Raw genomic sequence first — 18,335 nt, 5'->3', positions numbered from 1 at the left:
GAATAAAATCAGAGCCGGATAAATCTAACTCCTATAACGAGAGCTTTTCAGAATGCATTCCTGAGGTCTGTCCTGCGTCATGACGAACGTTGAAAAGAGTGCACCCCCGGTTCCAAGAGCCTTTATACGGCCTCAGATATACCTAGCAACCCCATTCCAATTCTCACTGCTTACTGACATCTAGGGGAAATCGTATGCAGTGCATGTCGACTCATAGAGTACATGCAAATTAATAAACTGACCCTGGAACAGAGTGCCCGATTTCAGATTTCTCACTTCCTGACAGGAAGTTTGCTGCAACTTGAGTTCTGTTTTACTCACAGATATAATTCAAACGGTTTTAGAAACTAGAGAGTGTTTTCTATCCAATAGTAATAATAATATGCATATTGTACGAGCAAGAATTGAGTACGAGGCAGTTTAATTTGGGAACGAATTTTTACAAAGTGAAAACAGCGCCCCCATATTGACAAGAAGTTTTAACACTGACCCCAAAGCTTTACCGGCAGAATCTCCTAGCGATATTATGGCATCTTCAAAGGGCATGTGTTCATCCAGAATGAAACCAAGGACCTCTATACCAGGCAGTGTCAGAGGAAGGCCCTAAAAATTGTTTAAAACTCCAGCCACCCTAGTCTTAGACTGTTCTCTCTGCTACCGCACGGCAAGCGGTACCGGAGCGCCAAGTCTAGGTCCAAGAGGCTTCTAAACAGCTTCTACCCCCAAGCCATAAGACTCCTGAACACCTATTCAAATGGCTACCCAGACTATTTGCATTGCCCCCCCCCCTCTCCATCTTTTACACCGCTGCTACTCTCTATTGTTATCATCTATGCATAGTCACTTTAATAACTCTACCTTCATATACATATTACCTCAACTAACCGGTGCCTCCGCACATTGAGTCTGTACCGTGTACCCCCCTGTATATGAGTCTCGCTATTGCTATTTTACTGCTGATCTTGAATTAATTGTTACTTTTATTTCTTATTCTTATCCATATTTTTTTTAAACTGCATTGTCGGTTAGGGGCTCATAAGTAAGTCTTTCACTGTAAGGTCTACACCTGTTGTATTTGGTGCATGTGACTAATAACATTTTATTTTATTTGATATTTATAGAGCCCAGTGTACAATAATGGGGTTGAATCAAAACAAAGGTTGTGTTCACTTCACTGCACGCCTTTCTTTCTGAAATGAAAAATCTGGGTCTTCTCTTGATTTATCGCCAGTCTCAATTTAGTACACCATAGTTTAACAATATTGAACATATTCTGGAGGTCATCTAATGTCTCGGCAAGGACAACTGCACTACATGACCAAACGTATGTGGATGCCTTCTCGTCACACATCTCATTCCAAAATCATGGGCATTAATATGGAGCTTATCCCCCCTTTGCTGCTATAAAAGCCCCCTTCCCCTGGGAAGGCTTTCCACTAGATGTTGGAACATTGCTGTGGGGACTTGCTTGTGTTCTGGTGTTCTGTCAGGTTGAGGTCAGGGCTCTGCACGCCAGTCAAGTTCTTCCACACCAATCTCGACAAACAATTTCTGTATGAACCTCGCTTTGTGAACGGGGGTATTGTCATGCTGAAACAGGAAAGGGCTTTCCGCAAACTGTTGCCACAAAGTTGGAAGCACAAAATCATCTAGAATGTCATTGTATACTGCAGCATTAAGATTTCCTTTCACTGGAACTAAGGGGCCTAGGCCGAACCATGAAAATCAGCCCCAGACCATTATTCCTCCACCAAACTTTACAGTTGGCTCAGAGAACGCGTTTCCACTGCTCCAGAGTCCAATGGCGGCAAGCTTTACACCACTCCAGCCGACACTTGGCATTGTGCATGGTGATCTTAGGCTTATGTGCGGCTGCTCGGCCATGGAAACCCATTTCATGAAGCTCCCAACAAACAGTTATTGTGCTGACGTTGCTTCCAGAGGCAGTTTGGAACTTGGTAGTGAGTATTGCAACCGAGGACAGACAATTTTACGAGCTCCAGCACTTGGCGGTCCCGTTCTGTGAGCTTGTGTGACCTGCCACTTTGCGACTGAGACGTTTTTGCTCCCTTCACAAAGGGCCCTTACAGTTGACTGGGGCAGCTCTAGCAGGCCAGGAATTTGATGAACTGACTTGTTGGAAAGGTGGCATCCTATGACAGTGCCACGTTAACACACGTTATCATGGTGACTGACTCTCTTCTATGCCCCGCCCCCTCTCTATGCATTCGGGTAGGTAGTGTTTTCCTGGAATCTGCCAAACTCAGATTCGGCCGTTGGACTGCCAGATTGTGAAGCGTGATTCATCACTCCAGAGAACGCGTTTCCACTGCTCCAGAGTCCAATGGCTGCAAGCTGTACACCACTCCAGCCGACACTTGGCATTGTGCATGGTGATCTTAGGCTTGTGTGCGGCTGCTCGGCCATGGAAACCCATTTCATGAAGCTCCCAACAAACAGTTATTGTGCTGACGTTGCTTCCAGAGGCAGTTTGGAACTTGGTAGTGAGTATTGCAACCGAGGACAGACAATTTTACGAGCTCCAGCACTTGGCGGTCCCGTTCTGTGAGCTTGTGTGACCTGCCACTTTGCGACTGAGACGTTTTTGCTCCCTTCACAAAGGGCCCTTACAGTTGACTGGGGCAACTCTAGCAGGCCAGGAATTTGATGAACTGACTTGTTGGAAAGGTGGCATCCTATGACAGTGCCACGTTGAAAATCACGGAGCTTTTCAGTAAGGCCATTCTACTGTCCGTGTTTGTCTATGGAGATTGCATGGCTGTGTTCTCAATTTTATACACCTGTCAGCAACGGGATGAAATAACCAAATCCACTAATTTGAAGGGACATCGACATACTTTTGTACATATAATGTATATCATCAGTATACAACAAGATGCCCAGGAATATATCCACAACTTCATCACCAAGTTTAGCATGTTTGATTTGTAGGGCTAAATCATTAACATATATTGCAAATAAAGTGGGAGTAGGTCTCCCTGCTTTACACCGTAAAGGGTTGGAAACCAGCCAATCCTGAGGTCATTGAGCTGATCACAGTAAGACTTTGATGGGATCATAGAATCTTCCATCAATTCCCATTTGAATTAGTCTAAAAGCAAGGAGGTCTCTATTCACCCAATCGAAAGCCTTCTGAAAATATATTTTATGATGTGTTAACGCTATGTGTGTGTGTGTGTGTGTTCCAGTCCTGTGTCGTGTGTATGTGAGTGCGGACTCGTACCTGTGTGTTTACACACACTCTTTGCTGACCGTGGCAGAGCTGCTGAGGATTGTGGGTCAGAAGATGGACCGACCAGAGGAGGACATGGTGCTGGTGACACACACACCTACTGGAGGTACACACACACACACACACACTGAAGTCACACACACACACACACACTGAAGGTACACACACACACACACACACACACACACACACACACACACACACACACACCCACTGAAGGTACTCACACACACACTAACACACTGGAGGTGCACACACACACACACACACTCCTTTTAATTCTCCCCACTTTTCTCTCTCACTCTCCCCCTGTAGAAAGGAGGATGTTACAGGCTGGTCAATATGTGTATTCTGAGACTTTGACGCCACAGAGCAAACTGATGGTCTGTCGGAGGGACCTCACACATATTATGGTAATTAACACCCATATTACGGTTACAAATAATTTGATTGTGGTCATTCACTGACAAATGGTATTTATTTTTTAAACAAAGGCTTTAGGGGACCTTGATTCAGCTTACCTGGGGTGGGGTGTGTTGCACTACTAAATCAAATCAAACTCAAGCTAAGTATTTGAAAGACAAAAAAACGCTAACCTACTCTTAACATACTGGTGTGTGTGTCTCTGTCTGTCTGTCTGTCTGTCTGTCTGTGTGTCTGTGTGTCTGTGTGTCTGTGTGTGTGTGTGTGTGTGTAGGCCCCTCTAACAGACAGTGAGCTGAGTAGGAGAACAGTGAGGTTGCTGGGTATCAACACCTGGGATATGGCTGCTGTTCTCACACAACTAGACTGGAACCTCTTCAACTCCATACACGAGGTAACACACACACACACACACACACACACACACACTGGAGGAACTTTACTACACACTCACGCATACACATACACACTCAACTCTCTGTTTTTTCCCCCCTGCAGCAGGAGTTGGTGTATTCCACAATGAGCTGTAGTACCGGAGGCAGCCACCGGGAGGGGCTATCTGTATTGCTGCAGCGCTGCAACGAGGTCCAGCAGTGGGTTATGTCTGAGGTCCTGATGTGTGTGTCACTCAACAAACGAGTCCAGCTGCTCAAGAAGTTCATCAAGATTGCAGCGCAGTAAGAGAACACACACACTTTAGACAATCAAACACACACACACACACACACACACAGGGACACACACACAACTAATCCCTGTTTTGTGTTATGTAGCTGTAAGGCCCAAAGGAACCTGAACTCAGCGTTTGCCATCATCATGGGACTCAACACAGCAGCCGTCAGCAGACTCAACATAACCTGGGAGGTGTGTGTGTGTGTGTGTGTGTGTGTGTGTGTGTGTGTGTGTGTGTGTGTGTGTGTGTGTGTGTGTGTGTGTGTGTGTGTGTGTGTGTGTGTGTGTGTGTGTGTGTGTGTGTGTGTGTGTGTGTGTGTGTGTGTGTGTGTGTGTGTGTGTGTGTACTCTGACGGTGTGTATCTGTCCCATATGTTTACTTTCAGAAAGTTCCGGGGAAATTCAAGAAGATCTTCTCTGAACTGGAGCTGATCACAGTAAGACTCATTATCATTGGTTTAAAGTAATATTCGTCCTGATAGGCTGGTGGAAAATAGTTAGGAGAAGGTCATGAATTAATGAACAAAATATTCTGAGACTATTGGTGTATCAGTCTCTAGGTTCACATCCACTTGACCCTAAGCCTAACCTCTGACCTCTAACCCCTAACCTTACCCTGACTCCTAACCTCTCATCGTTGTCTCTCCAGGACCCGTCTCTGAACCATAAGGCCTACAGAGATGCCTTCAAGAAGATGAAGCCTCCTAAGATCCCCTTCATGCCCCTGCTGTTGAAAGACATCACCTTTATCCACGAGGGAAACAAAACCTTTCAGGACAACCTGGTCAACTTCCAGAAACTGGTGAGTCATGACATGTCTGTTGTGTGTGTGAACGTTTGTCTGTCTGTGTTTAATAACCGTTATCATGGTGACTGACTCTCTTCTATGCCCCGCCCCCTCAGCACATGATCGCCGACACAGTGCGTCTGATTCGCCACTGCCAAAGCGACCAACTCGGTATGTTGTCTCTGTCTTTTCTGTCTCTCTGTCTGTCTCTCTTTCGGTCTCTCTCTCTCTCTCTCTCTCTCTCTCTCTCTTTCTGTCTGTCTGTGCCTGTGTGTCTGTAATGTTGTTCTGTTCAGTCTCTGCTGGTGAAGTCATACAGCTTCAGTGTTTTTGTCTGTGTGTGTGCGTGTGTATCTGTCTGTCTCCTAGGTAACGAGGTTGTGGGGAGTGACAGTGCAGAGGTCAGGGCGAGCGTTCACTACCTCCACATCATCGACAATCAACAGACACTGTTCCAACTGTCACACAAGCTGGAGCCTCGCGCCTGAACACACACTCTCCTAGAGGACCTTCACAGAAAATACACTTTATGTTGAAGGTGCCTTGCAAGCCACTGGCTCTTAGCCAATCACAGTTCAGCATCCTGATTCAGCCAGCCAACCACAGAGCTGCACACTGAGACGGCTTCAGACTGAAAATGTATATCTGTCAACCTGATTCAGACTGTTTTTCTATGAAGGTCAAACTTTGACGGACGACAAAGACCAAGGAGAAGACAGACGGCCAGTCGTTAATGTTCTGTCATGAATAGTGTTTTTAATCTAGTCTCCAGAGGAGTTTGTACAGTTACTGAGATTGTGTGTTGTTTCTGGTCTTAAGTTAACAGTTTCATTGTATTAATTATCCTCAGTAGGGAAAGATAGTAACTGTTAGTATATGACTGGAAATCATGCAGTAGACGTACAGGAGATGTATACTGTATGTGTTCAGGCCACATGGTGAGATATGCCTCTGGATGACAGTGCCACGGATGGGGGGGGGGGGGGGGGGGATACACACAACCCTTTTTAAATTGTATCTGTAGGAACCACAAAGTCCTCACCATTTCTGGTCCTGTCGTACCACAACATAAAGGTCCTATTATTACACATTGTTATTGGACGTTAATACCACGGTATTATAGAGATTATTATTACATTGTTATTACACTTTTACTGACTGAAGAGCGAGAGATATGCTGTTTCAATGCCTGTTACACACAGATTTCACTAAGCAACATTGCCTTGGTTCAAACCCAGTCAATGCATTCAACACTGATCAAGTACATCACTGTTAAGACCTGGTGTATTCACACTGACTGATCAAGTACATCACTGTTAAGGCCTGGTGTGTTCACACTGACTGATCAAGTACATCACTGTTAAGGCCTGGTGTGTTCACACTGACTGATCAAGTACATCACTGTTAAGGCCTGGTGTGTTCACACTGACTGATCAAGTACATCACTGTTAAGACCTGGTGTATTCACACTGACTGATCAAGTACATCACTGTTAAGACCTGGTGTGTTCACACTGACTGATCAATTACATCACTGTTAAGACCTGGTGTGTTCACACTGACTGATCAAGTACATCACTGTTAAGACCTGGTGTGTTCACACTGACTGATCAAGTACATCACTGTTAAGACCTGGTGTATTCACACTGACTGATCAAGTACATCACTGTTAAGACCTGGTGTATTCACACTGACTGATCAAGTACATCACTGTTAAGACCTGGTGTATTCACACTGACTGATCAAGTACATCACTGTTAAGACCTGGTGTATTCACACTGACTGATCAAGTACATCACTGTTAAGACCTGGTGTATTCACACTGACTGATCAAGTACATCACTGTTAAGACCTGGTGTATTCACACTGACTGATCAAGTACATCACTGTTAAGACCTGGTGTATTCACACTGACTGATCAAGTACATCACTGTTAAGACCTGGTGTATTCACACTGACTGATCAAGTACATCACTGTTAAGACCTGGTGTGTTCACACTGACTGATCAAGTACATCACTGTTAAGACCTGGTGTATTCACACTGACTGATCAAGTACATCACTGTTAAGACCTGGTGTATTCACACTGACTGATCAAGTACATCACTGTTAAGACCTGGTGTATTCACACTGACTGATCAAGTACATCACTGTTAAGACCTGGTGTATTCACACTGACTGATCAAGTACATCACTGTTAAGACCTGGTGTATTCACACTGACTGATCAAGTACATCACTGTTAAGACCTGGTGTATTCACACTGACTGATCAAGTACATCACTGTTAAGACCTGGTGTGTTCACACTGACTGATCAAGTACATCACTGTTAAGACCTGGTGTGTTCACACTGACTGATCAAGTACATCACTGTTAAGACCTGGTGTGTTCACACTGACTGATCAAGTACATCACTGTTAAGACCTGGTGTGTTCACACTGACTGATCAAGTACATCACTGTTAAGACCTGGTGTATTCACACTGACTGATCAAGTACATCACTGTTAAGACCTGGTGTATTCACACTGACTGATCAAGTACATCACTGTTAAGACCTGGTGTATTCACACTGACTGATCAAGTACATCACTGTTAAGACCTGGTGTATTCACACTGACTGATCAAGTACATCACTGTTAAGACCTGGTGTATTCACACTGACTGATCAAGTACATCACTGTTAAGACCTGGTGTATTCACACTGACTGATCAAGTACATCACTGTTAAGACCTGGTGTATTCACACTGACGGATCAAGTACATCACTGTTAAGACCTGGTGTATTCACACTGACTGATCAAGTACATCACATGAAGCTACGGTACAGTGTTCAGGTGTGTAGAAGCAGGGCACTAGTGCTATATAACTATTTATTGTAATATTTAGTTTATTTATGTTTCTCTACAGAATGTGACAGTCCTGTGTGCCATATCACACCAGAGCTGTATAAAGACAGACCTCGGTAAAGATTTGCAGGACATATGTGTAAATACATTGAACTGTGTCCAAAAAGGTTTGCTGGTTGAGCTGAAATGCTGGAATGTTTAAAACAGGAGACTAGGGAGTGGAGTTGGTCCAGTGAATGTTACTGTCCAATGTGATTTCATAATGGGGGGAAAAGAGAAAAAAGACAAATGAAGAAGAGACGGAGGGGTGTTGTTGTTTTCTTGCCATGATGATGTAAAGTTCTGTTTTAAAGAATGTTGTTGTTTGCATGACGTGACATCCCCACCAGATCACAATGCAAGATGACACTAAGAGCGTGTCCAAAATTGCATCCTATATAGTGCATTACTTTTGACCAGAGCTATGTGGCCCTGGTCAAACGTAGTGCACTATATAGGGAATAGGGAGCTCTGGTTAAAAGTAGTGCACTATATAAGCCAGGGAATAGTGTGCCATTTCAGATTTGCTCTAAGGCTTTATACCACTGTAATATTGTTGATTTGTAAATATGCATAATGTTATTATGATGTTTGAGATGTTATTATTTCTCTGTTTTAAAGGTAGGCCTACATTCCACAATAGGATGTCTTCATACACAGCGGGAGAAAGAAAAGAGCAGTATGTTCCCCGTCCCTAACTGCTGAAGCCACACGTCTTTTCTAAAGAGAGGTTTACTACGTCAAAGTTTTACTGGAGATTATGAATAAATTATAGCTTTTATGTCATATTAAACATTATGTCGATGGTCACTGTCTCTGAATATTATCAGAGGAAGAGAGGAGGACGAGAGGATGGAGGAGTAGGAGAGAAATGATAGAAGAGAGGAAAGAAAATAATAAAATAATAAAGCAGCTGTTTCTCATTTTCACTTCTCATTAAGCGTGAGGTGACATCACCACTGCCTCCCTGTGCATACATTACAAACCCTGTATTTTATGTCAGTGGAAGACAAGTCTTGAGCTCAGCGGGCTAATTGGTGGTGGTGGGCGTGGAGAAGGGGGAGTTGTCAGGACCCGGTGCGAGAAACAGTCACTAATAATCGTCAGAACCCAGAAGATGAGGCAGACACAGCAGTACTAGAGATGGTGGTTTAATAAAAGAACAAAATCTTCAGGCAAAGAAACTAAATCCACAATGTCCAAAAATAAAGCCAAGAGGCACAAAATGGAAGTCCTCCAAAATACAACAGCAGGGAAAAACAAACCTCAAAAGACTACTCAAAAAATACACAAGAACTAAACCAGAGAACCTCTGGAAAATCCAACAAGAGAAATATCTGTATAAAACAATGCTGGGGCTGGGTGCTAACTTACAAACACTGAGCAAGGAACTGAGGAACACACAGGGTTTAAATACTAACAAGGGAATGACCTACAGGTGCAAACAATAATTAGAGCAAGAAAAACAAAAGGTACAAAAAAGGTGCAATGGGGACATCTAGTGACCAAAACCCGAACAGTCTTGGCCAAAACCTGACAGGAGTGACAGGAGAGGGAGAGTACAGCTTCTGCAGGAGCCATTCAGAATGTGTAATAGGCTATGGAATTTAAAAAAGAATAAAGACAATAATACCATCATCATGAGATTATACATATTTGTTGAAGAATATACAGTGCATTTGGAAAGAATTCAGACCCCTTGTTCTAAAAATAATTAAATCGTTTTTTTTTTCTCCCCTCATCAATCTACACATAATGACAAAGCACAAACAGGTTTTTAGAAATGTTTGCTAATGTATAAAAAAAATAGCAAATTTACACACGTATTCAGACCTTTTACTCAGTACTTTGTTGAAGCCACTTTGGCAGCGATTACAGCCTCTAGTCTTCTTGGGTATGACGCTACAAGCTTGGCACAACTGTATTTGGGGAGTTTCTCCCGTTCTTCTCTGTAGATCCTCTCAAGGTCTGTCAGGATGGATGATGGGGAGCGTCTCTGCACAGCTATTTTCAGGTCTCTCCAGAGATTCTTGATCGGGTTAAAGTCCAGGCTCTGGCTGGGCCACTCAAGGACATTCAGAGACTTGTCCCGAAGCCACTCCTGCGTTGACTTAGCGGTGTGCTTAGGGTTGTTGTCCTGTTGGAAGGTGAACATTTGCCCCACTCTGAGGTCCTGAGCACTGTGGAGCAGGTTTTCATCAAGGATCTCTCTGTATTTTGCTTTGTTCATCTTTTCCTCGATCCTGACTAGTCTCCCAGTCCCTGCTGCTGAAAAACATCCCCACAGCATGATGCTGCCACTACTATGCTTCACCGCAGTAGGCATGGTGCCAGGTCTCCTCCAGACATGACGCTTGGCATTCTGGTCAATCTTGGTTTCATCAGACCAGAGAATCCCGTTTCTCATGCCCTGAGAGTCCTTTGGGTGCCTTTTGGCAAACTCCAAGCGGGATGATGTGTGCCTTTTACTGAGGAGTGGCTTCCGTCTGGTCACTACCATAAAGGCCTGATTGGTGGAGTACTGCAGAGATGATTGTCCTTCTGGAATGTTCTCCCATCTCCACAGAGGAACTCTGGTGCTCTGTCAGAGTGACCATCGGGTTCTTGGTCAACTCCCTGACCAAGGCCCTTCTACCCCGATTGCTCAGTTTGGCCGTGTGGCCAGCTCTAGGAAGAGTCTTGGTGATTCCAAACGTCTTAAATTTAAGAATGATGGAGGCCACTGCGTTCTTGGGGACCTTCAATGCTGCAGACATTTTTTGGTACCCTTCCCCAGATCTGTGCCTTGACACAATTCTGTCTCGGAGCTCTACGGACAATTCCTTCAACCTCATGGCTTGGTTTTTGCTCTGACATGCACTGTGAACTGTGAGACCTTATATAGGCAGGTGTGTGCCTTTCCAAATCATGTCCAATCAATTGAATTTACCACAGGTGGATTCCAATCAAGTTGTAGAAACATCTCAAGGATAATGGCCTTGTCTCAGGATGGTAAGTTGGTGGTTGAAGATATCCCTCTAGTGGTGTGGGGGCTGTGCTTTGGCAAAGTGGGTGGGGTTATATCCTTCCTGTTTGGCCCTGCCCGGGGGTATCATTGGATGGGGCCACAGTGTCTCCTGACCCCTCCTGTCTCAGCCTCCAGTATTTATGCTGCAGTAGTTTATGTGTCGGGGGCTAGGGTCATTTTGTTATATCTGGAGTACTTCTCCTGTCTTATCTGGTGTCCTGTGTGAATTTAAGTATGCTCTCTCTAATTCTCTCTCTCCTTCTTTCTCTCGGAGGACCTGAGCCCTAGGACCATGCCTCAGGACTACCTGGCCTGATGACTCCTTGCTGTCCCCAGTCCACCTGGCCGTGCTGCTGCTCCAGTTTCAACTGTTCTGCCTGCGGTTATGGAAACCTGACCTGTTCACCGGACGTGCTACCTGTCCCAGGCCTGCTGTTCTCAACTCTCTACAGACAGCAGGAGCGGTAGAGATACTCTTAATGATCGGCTATGAAAAGCCAACTGACATTTACTCCAGAGGTGCTGACTTGCTCCACCCTCGACAACTACTGTGATTATTATTATTTGACCATGCTGGTAATTTATGAACATATGAACATCTTTGCCATGTTCTGTTATAATCTCCACCCGGCACAGCCAGAAGAGAACTGGCCACCCTCATAGCCTGGTTCCTCTCTAGGTTTCTTCCTAGGTTTTGGCCTTTCTAGGGAGTTTTTCCTAGCCACCGTGCTTCTACACCTGCATTGCTTGCTGTTTGGGGTTTTAGGCTGGGTTTCTGTACAGCACTTTGAGATATCAGCTGATGTAAGAAGGGCTTTATAAATAAATTTGATTTAATAATCAATGGAAACATGATGCACATGAGCTCAATTTCGAGTCTCATAGCAAAGGGTCTGAATAGTTAAGTAAATAAGGTATTTCTGTTTTATATTTTTTATAAATATGCAAACATTTCTAAAAACCTGTTTTCACTTAGTCATTGTGGGGTATTGTGTGTAGATTGCAGATTTTTTTTTGTTTATCAATTTAGAACAAGGCAAATTGTGGGAAAAGTCAAGGGGTCTGAATACTTTCTGAATGCACTGTATGATATAACATAGATTTGTTCAATTTTGTCTTAATGTAGGAAAATCCTAAACATGTAGGCGCCAAATGTTTCCAGATGCAACTTTGCTATTACTTCTTTGTTGCAGACACTGCAGTACAGTAGTTGGATTTTAAAGCATAGAACCTTGAAAAGCCCCTTTCTCGGGACAGTGAGATTCTGCCACACCTACATTGTCTTTTTGCCGCGAAACTGGGGAGAGGGCGGGACTCGGGCTGTTCCATTATGTATTCGGGGGAGAAGGAGAGAGACTCCGAGCCGAAACTCATTGTAATGATATTACAAATCAATTCACTCTCACGGCCGTCGTATAACGACTTCTACATACAGGAAAAGTATTCTGGGCTCACAAAATCAAGTCATCAAGCTTGAAAACATATTTAAATGAAATTCAAAACTGGACTGCACACCTGCCTTTTGAGACAAGTACATGAACTCGTGTTTTTTTTTACCATTCATTCTTTGTTGCGTGAACTGCTTGTGAACTTCTGAGAGAAGGAAAATTCGTCTCTCAAACGAGTTAAAATGCCGTTCTCATCAAAGGTAAGTGAGGTTTAACAGTTGCAGTTTTTATATCTCTACACGGTACAGCCAGAAGAGGACTGGCCACCCCTCAAAGCCTGTTCCCTCTAGGTTTCAAATGAGTTTTTCCTAGCCACTGTGCATCTGCATTGCTTGCTGGTTTGGGGTTTTACGCTGTGCTGTTTAGCCTACAGTACAGTTCAGGGGTCTCAGTCCGGGGTCCTTTATAAGGCCCTTTGGCTTTACTCCTCTAAAGCAAAAGGCTAGCTAAGTCAAGTCATAAAATGTCCAGTTCCTTGTTTTATTAATTAAATGTAATTTATATCGACAGCCTATCATAGAAATCAGTGCTGCAGTATTTGAATATGAGAAATGTAATAGGAATGCATTTGGTCTGTTTACATTTTTGTTAGTGGCCAACTCTTTGACTCATTACTGAACCCGAGCTCTTCTGTACTGGTTACACCTCCACCATAGACTACTTTCTGGAAAGGACAGTGTGAAAAGGGTATTATATATTAGTGTAGCTTTAACACAGAGGAATAGGGGGAAATAGCAGAGTTAGTTATACAACTATCTTTGGCTTTAATCTGTTGTCTGTCCTTCAGACCCCCAGGATACTAGCGGCCATCTTTGAGAGTCCCAGTGACGACGAGGACTTCCTGGGTTTTGCCATGTCAGTGCCTAGTGACAGCGAATCAGACGACAGCAGGGACAGCCTTGCCTCTGAGGACTCTGGGAAGCCGGTGAGTAGCTGCCAATCTTTCCCACACACACTACAATCCTGGTTTACTTAATTCTGCTACAGTTAGCGATTGAAATAATCCATCCATCTCTCTCTCTTCAGGCCGTGCGTTTCAGGTCAAAGTTTGTGACCGCAGAGTTGGTAAGTCTGTTCAGCCATTCAGACAGTGAGGGGGAGGGTTTTTAGGGCTTTGGTGAGGAAGAGAACAGAGGGTTCAGAAGCAGGATGAAGGCTATGGTATTGAGACCTAACATGGCATATCTTTTCTACTGTTCTCTCCAGTGGTATGTGTGTATGGGGATGCTTGGTTGTACCATGACTCTTCTCTCCTTTTTTCGGGTGCTCCAGTGCGTAGCGGAGGAGAGTGATGAAGACACAGGTTTCTACTCTGAGGGGGAGGAGCCAGAGACACACACAAGGAGGAGTCTCTGTGTTGCCTTTAGGTGAGTGTACGAGTGTTCAACTGTGCGTGTGTCTCAAATGGCACCCTATTCACTATGATCCACTGCTTTTTGAATAGAGTTGAATACTCTGCTTCAGGTTTCCCACCAAAAGACTCTCTGCCAAGAAAGGGGAGGCACCAAAGAAACCCCAGCCAATCACTACCGCCCCTCCAAAGAGGAGAACCAATGAAAAGGAGCATCTGAAAAGGGGTGTGTCTCAGGTGTCCCGTGGGATGGTGACACGGGGTCAGAAACAGCCTCTAAAAAAAGAGGAGGAGGAGGTTGAGTCTCCAGTTCTAAATAAACGAGCCAAGAACATCCAGGAGAACAAGGCCATGGTACATAACCACTGCCCAGGGTCGTGTTCCGTAGGCGCTTACACTACTGAATACAACCCTGCTATCTACTTTCTCTCTTGTTATTATTGTGTATATTGGAAGGGTTTTCTCATCCTGTGTTATTGTTGTCCTTCAGTTGGCCAAGCTGTTTGCTGACCTGACCAACATGGCTGACCCCCCCCCTCTACCATGGTGAGTTAGTACACTACACACTTGACTGGGCTAATGGAATTGGTTCATATTGTGCATGTTTCAGATTAATGTACCACAGTTGGACTGGCGGAATCTGTAAATCACCTTGCTTCCCAAAGATAAGCGGCACTGCAGCTCGTCTTGTTCAAACTGATCCCCTGAAACATGCAGACTTTCTCAGGTGACTCGTGACTTCTGGGTGTTGTAGTTTTGACTGGTGCATTGTGGGTGTTGTGTTCCAGAAGAAGAGGCGTGTGAGTGAGAAGCCGACCCCTCGTAGACGAGGTGTGTATGAGGGGGGTGAGAGGAGGAACCCATCGCGTGCGGCCAGACCGCCAGAGAAGTTTGGGGTGGAGGAGCGGAGTACCTCTCCCTCACGAAGCAACAGATCTGTGAGGACCATCTGTGTCAGGAAACTACTGGAGGTACACAAGGGCACACATGACTTACATATGCTTGTTCACACACACACACTCATTATGCACACACACACATTCTTTACACAGGTAACTCTTGATCATTGTGAACAGGTAGATGATGGTGGTTTGTGTGTGGCCAGGTGGATGATGAGCTGAGTAGAAGTGGGAAGAAGAGGAGGGCGAGCAGCGGGAAGAGGAGGAAGATTACACATGTGAGATCAGTCGATGAGATCACAGAGGAAGAGCTGGACAACGTGGCGGAAGGCGCCAAAGACAAGATACTGGACAAGGACCACGTAAGAGATACACACACACACACACAGCAAGGCTTTTATAATTGTCACTTTTCATCAGATGCTCAGTTCTGCTATCTATCCATCTGTCCTGTGATAGAGATGGAACTGGTGTATGTGTTCCAGGGCAGCACTTGTCATCAGTGTAGACAGAAGACTCTGGACACCAAGACGGTGTGTCGTAGCGGAGTATGTTCAGGGGGCAAGGGTCAGTTTTGTGGGCCCTGTCTGAGGAACCGCTACGGAGAGGACGTACGCTCTGCCCTGCTGGATCCAGTTAGTATACACACACAGCCCTTGACCTCGACCCCATCAGTACACCAAATATATTGTTTTGTCACTAAATCCATGTTTCTCTGTCTCTGTATCCAGGACTGGGAGTGTCCTCTGTGTAGAGGAATCTGTAACTGCAGTCTGTGTCGACGGAGAGAAGGACGCTGTGCAACAGGACAACTCGTCCATTTGGCTCAACACAAGGGCCACAGCAACGTCCAAGATTACCTGGAGAGGTAGGTGCAGTGGTGGAAAAAGTACCCGGTTGTCATACTTGTGGAAAAGTCCAGATGCCTTAATAGAAAATCACTCAAGTGAAAGTCACCCAGTAAAATACTACTTGAGTCAAAGTATTTGGTTTTAATGTACTTAAGTAAGAGTATAAATAATTTCAAATTCCTTACCAGATGGTATGATTTTGGTGTTTTTTATTTTGGAATAGCCAGGGACATACTCCAACACTTGGACATCATGTACAAAAAAAGCATTTGTGTTTAGTGAGTCCTCCAGATCAGAGGGAGTAGGGATGACCAGGGATGTTCTCTTGATAAGTTAGTGAATTTGACCATTTTCCTGTCTTGCTAAGCATTCAAAATGTAACGAGTACTTTTGGGTGTCCAGTGGTGTAAAAATACTTGAAAGTACTACTTATGCAGTTTTTATGGACAACTTTTACTTCACTACATTCCTAAAGAAAAAATGTACTTTTTACTCCATACATTTTCCCTGACAGAAGGCTACTCTTTAAGTAGGCTACCCGTTACATTGTGAATGCTTAGCAGGACAGGGAAATGGTCCATTTCATGCACTTACTGTATCTAGAGAACATCCCTGGTCCTCCCTACTGCCTCTGATCTGGAGGACTCACTAAACACTGGAGGACTTGTTTTGTAAATTATGTCTGAGTGTGGGATTGTGCATCTGGCTATCTGTAAATAAACTGGTGCCGTCTGGTTTGCTTAATATTAGGAATTTAAGATGTATATTAAACCAAATAATTTTACTGGGTGACTTTCACCTCTACTTGAGTCATTTTCTATTACGATATCTTTAGTTTTTACTCAAGTATGACAATTGGATACTCTTTCTACCACTGTGGGTGTCAGTGAACATTTATGGAGTAAAAAAATAAAGTACATTATTTTCTTTAGGAATGTAATGGCGTTACCCCCCAAAACTACTTAAGTAAAACTACTTTAAAGTACTACTTAAGTACTTTACCACTGTGTAGGTAGTGTGTGTTTTAATTTGGCTGTGTGTTTGATTGAGCTAATAAAGGTTGTTTTTAATTAAAAAATGTCTACTTTTCTTTCTCCACAGCATCCAAAAAGATCTTCGAGCCTAGAGACAAGACCAGACAAGCTGACAGCTCCCCCATTGGTCAGGACAGACAATTACACCCTGGAGGCCCAGAGGGAGAGAAACAGCAGACAAAGGGGGTGTCTCAAGAATCTCTTCTTTCTCCGGAAGTGTACACTCTTCACTACTTCCCACAAAGCATTGGATTTGCAGAGGCATGGGCTAAAGGGAATTTCCACCATATTTCTTATACCAGTCATTTCCCTACAAATCAATGGATGGAAGTAAACAAGTGCACACTTTGGGCAGAAGGAGAGATAATTAGGACGTAGTCATACTGACACAGAATTGTTCTGCTTTAGTCCTGCCACAGTTCAGACTCGAGTCCAGGGTTTTGGATCTCTAGATGGTCTAGAACAGTGTTCCTCAATGACTGCCACGTCCTTCTAACACCCTATTTAATCAGTCATGTTCAGTAGGGAGACAATGTTTTGAAACAGGAGGTAGTACCTGATATTTTCCAGTAAGAACATGTAATTACCATTTATTGTTGCAAAATGTTTTGCTGCGGTGTACACCACTGAATATGACCCATGAAAACCATAACTTGTGGATCCCTGCAACTAAAAAGATTGAGCAACATCGGTCTAGATGGATATCTGTGGTTCCAAGGCTGTGTTTACACAGGCAGCCCGATTCTGAAATCATATTTTTATGCAACAGCAGTCAGGCAGTGGAGTTTTAACTTTTTATTAGACCTTGGATGGGGCGGAGGGTACAGACAACCGCTGTTAAATTCAGTACCTTTTTAATTTGGGGAATAATGTTTACGCACCTATTGTTATGCTAAATTAGCATAGTTTGAGTTTACGTTACTTGAGAGTTTACACCTATTTTACCACTGCATCCCTAGTAGTAAGACATGGTCAACCTTTTACTGAAAGGAACAGAACATATTCCCTTGATTATAGACAATAGCCAATACAATTGGACCTATGGGATGTATAGTGTACTGTTTATTACACTGTTTTAAAGTTTTCTTTCCTTCTATATTGAGTTAAACTTATAAGACTGCTTCTGAAAGTGGACACTGTATGTTAGTTGAATCTGAAATAAAGAACTGAAGTTCAAATGTTAACTAGTTGGTGTCTATCACAATGGCTGTAGTAGCAGTTTGGAATGTGTGTAGATTTAGTATTCGTGTGAAGGAGAACACATTTCAGGAGAAAAGGGGAAGAATCTAAATTGGTCTTGAGGTCAAAGGGGGGGTCAATTGTTGGGTCCTGAGATAGTCGTGACCACGGATAACGACCAGGTGCCTTCCCTGTCTTGGGTTAAAACGTGGATGAGTGTGCGTGTACTGTCTGTTGGGTTAAAACGTGGATGAGTGTGCGTGTACTGTCTGTTGGGTTAAAACGTGGATGAGTGTGCCTTCCCTGTCTGTTGGGTTAAAACGTGGATGAGTGTGCCTTCCCTGTCTGTTGGGTTAAAACGTGGATGAGTGTGCCTTCCCTGTCTGTTGGGTTAAAACGTGGATGAGTGTGCGTGTACTGTCTGTTGGGTTAAAACGTGGATGCGTGTGCCTTCCCTGTCTGTTGGGTTAAAACGTGGATGAGTGTGCGTGTACTGTCTGTTGGGTTAAAACGTGGATGAGTGTGCCTTCCCTGTCTGTTGGGTTA

General features: G+C 44.0%; 2 protein-coding genes across 3 annotated transcripts in view; both read left to right on the top strand.

Moving 5' to 3' along the window:
* LOC129819916 (rap guanine nucleotide exchange factor 5-like) overlaps nt 1–6,119 on the top strand; it is an 81,253-nt gene extending 75,134 nt beyond the window's left edge. For both annotated transcript variants that reach the window (XM_055876613.1, XM_055876612.1), the window contains exons 17-25: nt 3,210–3,359; nt 3,569–3,666; nt 3,951–4,070; nt 4,175–4,353; nt 4,450–4,540; nt 4,735–4,785; nt 4,998–5,150; nt 5,252–5,306; nt 5,505–6,119. In XM_055876613.1, coding sequence (XP_055732588.1) covers nt 3,210–3,359; nt 3,569–3,666; nt 3,951–4,070; nt 4,175–4,353; nt 4,450–4,540; nt 4,735–4,785; nt 4,998–5,150; nt 5,252–5,306; nt 5,505–5,623 — 1,016 coding nt within the window. In that variant the 3' untranslated portion in view covers nt 5,624–6,119. The remainder of the gene's footprint in view (nt 1–3,209; nt 3,360–3,568; nt 3,667–3,950; nt 4,071–4,174; nt 4,354–4,449; nt 4,541–4,734; nt 4,786–4,997; nt 5,151–5,251; nt 5,307–5,504) is intronic.
* Nucleotides 6,114–17,794, top strand: LOC129819917 (cell division cycle-associated 7-like protein). Its single transcript, XM_055876614.1, is given in 11 exon segments — nt 6,114–12,675; nt 13,263–13,400; nt 13,502–13,540; nt 13,748–13,842; nt 13,940–14,180; nt 14,317–14,376; nt 14,618–14,797; nt 14,932–15,087; nt 15,211–15,360; nt 15,457–15,593; nt 16,678–17,794. Coding segments are annotated over 11 exon segments (1,239 nt in total). The 5' UTR covers nt 6,114–12,657; the 3' UTR covers nt 16,703–17,794.
* Nucleotides 17,795–18,335: the final 541 nt, after the last annotated feature.

The sequence above is a fragment of the Salvelinus fontinalis genome, chromosome 22 (genome assembly GCF_029448725.1).
Source record: "Salvelinus fontinalis isolate EN_2023a chromosome 22, ASM2944872v1, whole genome shotgun sequence".
NCBI classification, from domain to species: domain Eukaryota; kingdom Metazoa; phylum Chordata; class Actinopteri; order Salmoniformes; family Salmonidae; genus Salvelinus; species Salvelinus fontinalis.
Note: the sequence above shows the minus strand (reverse complement) of the source record. Positions and strands in the feature narration are given on the sequence as shown.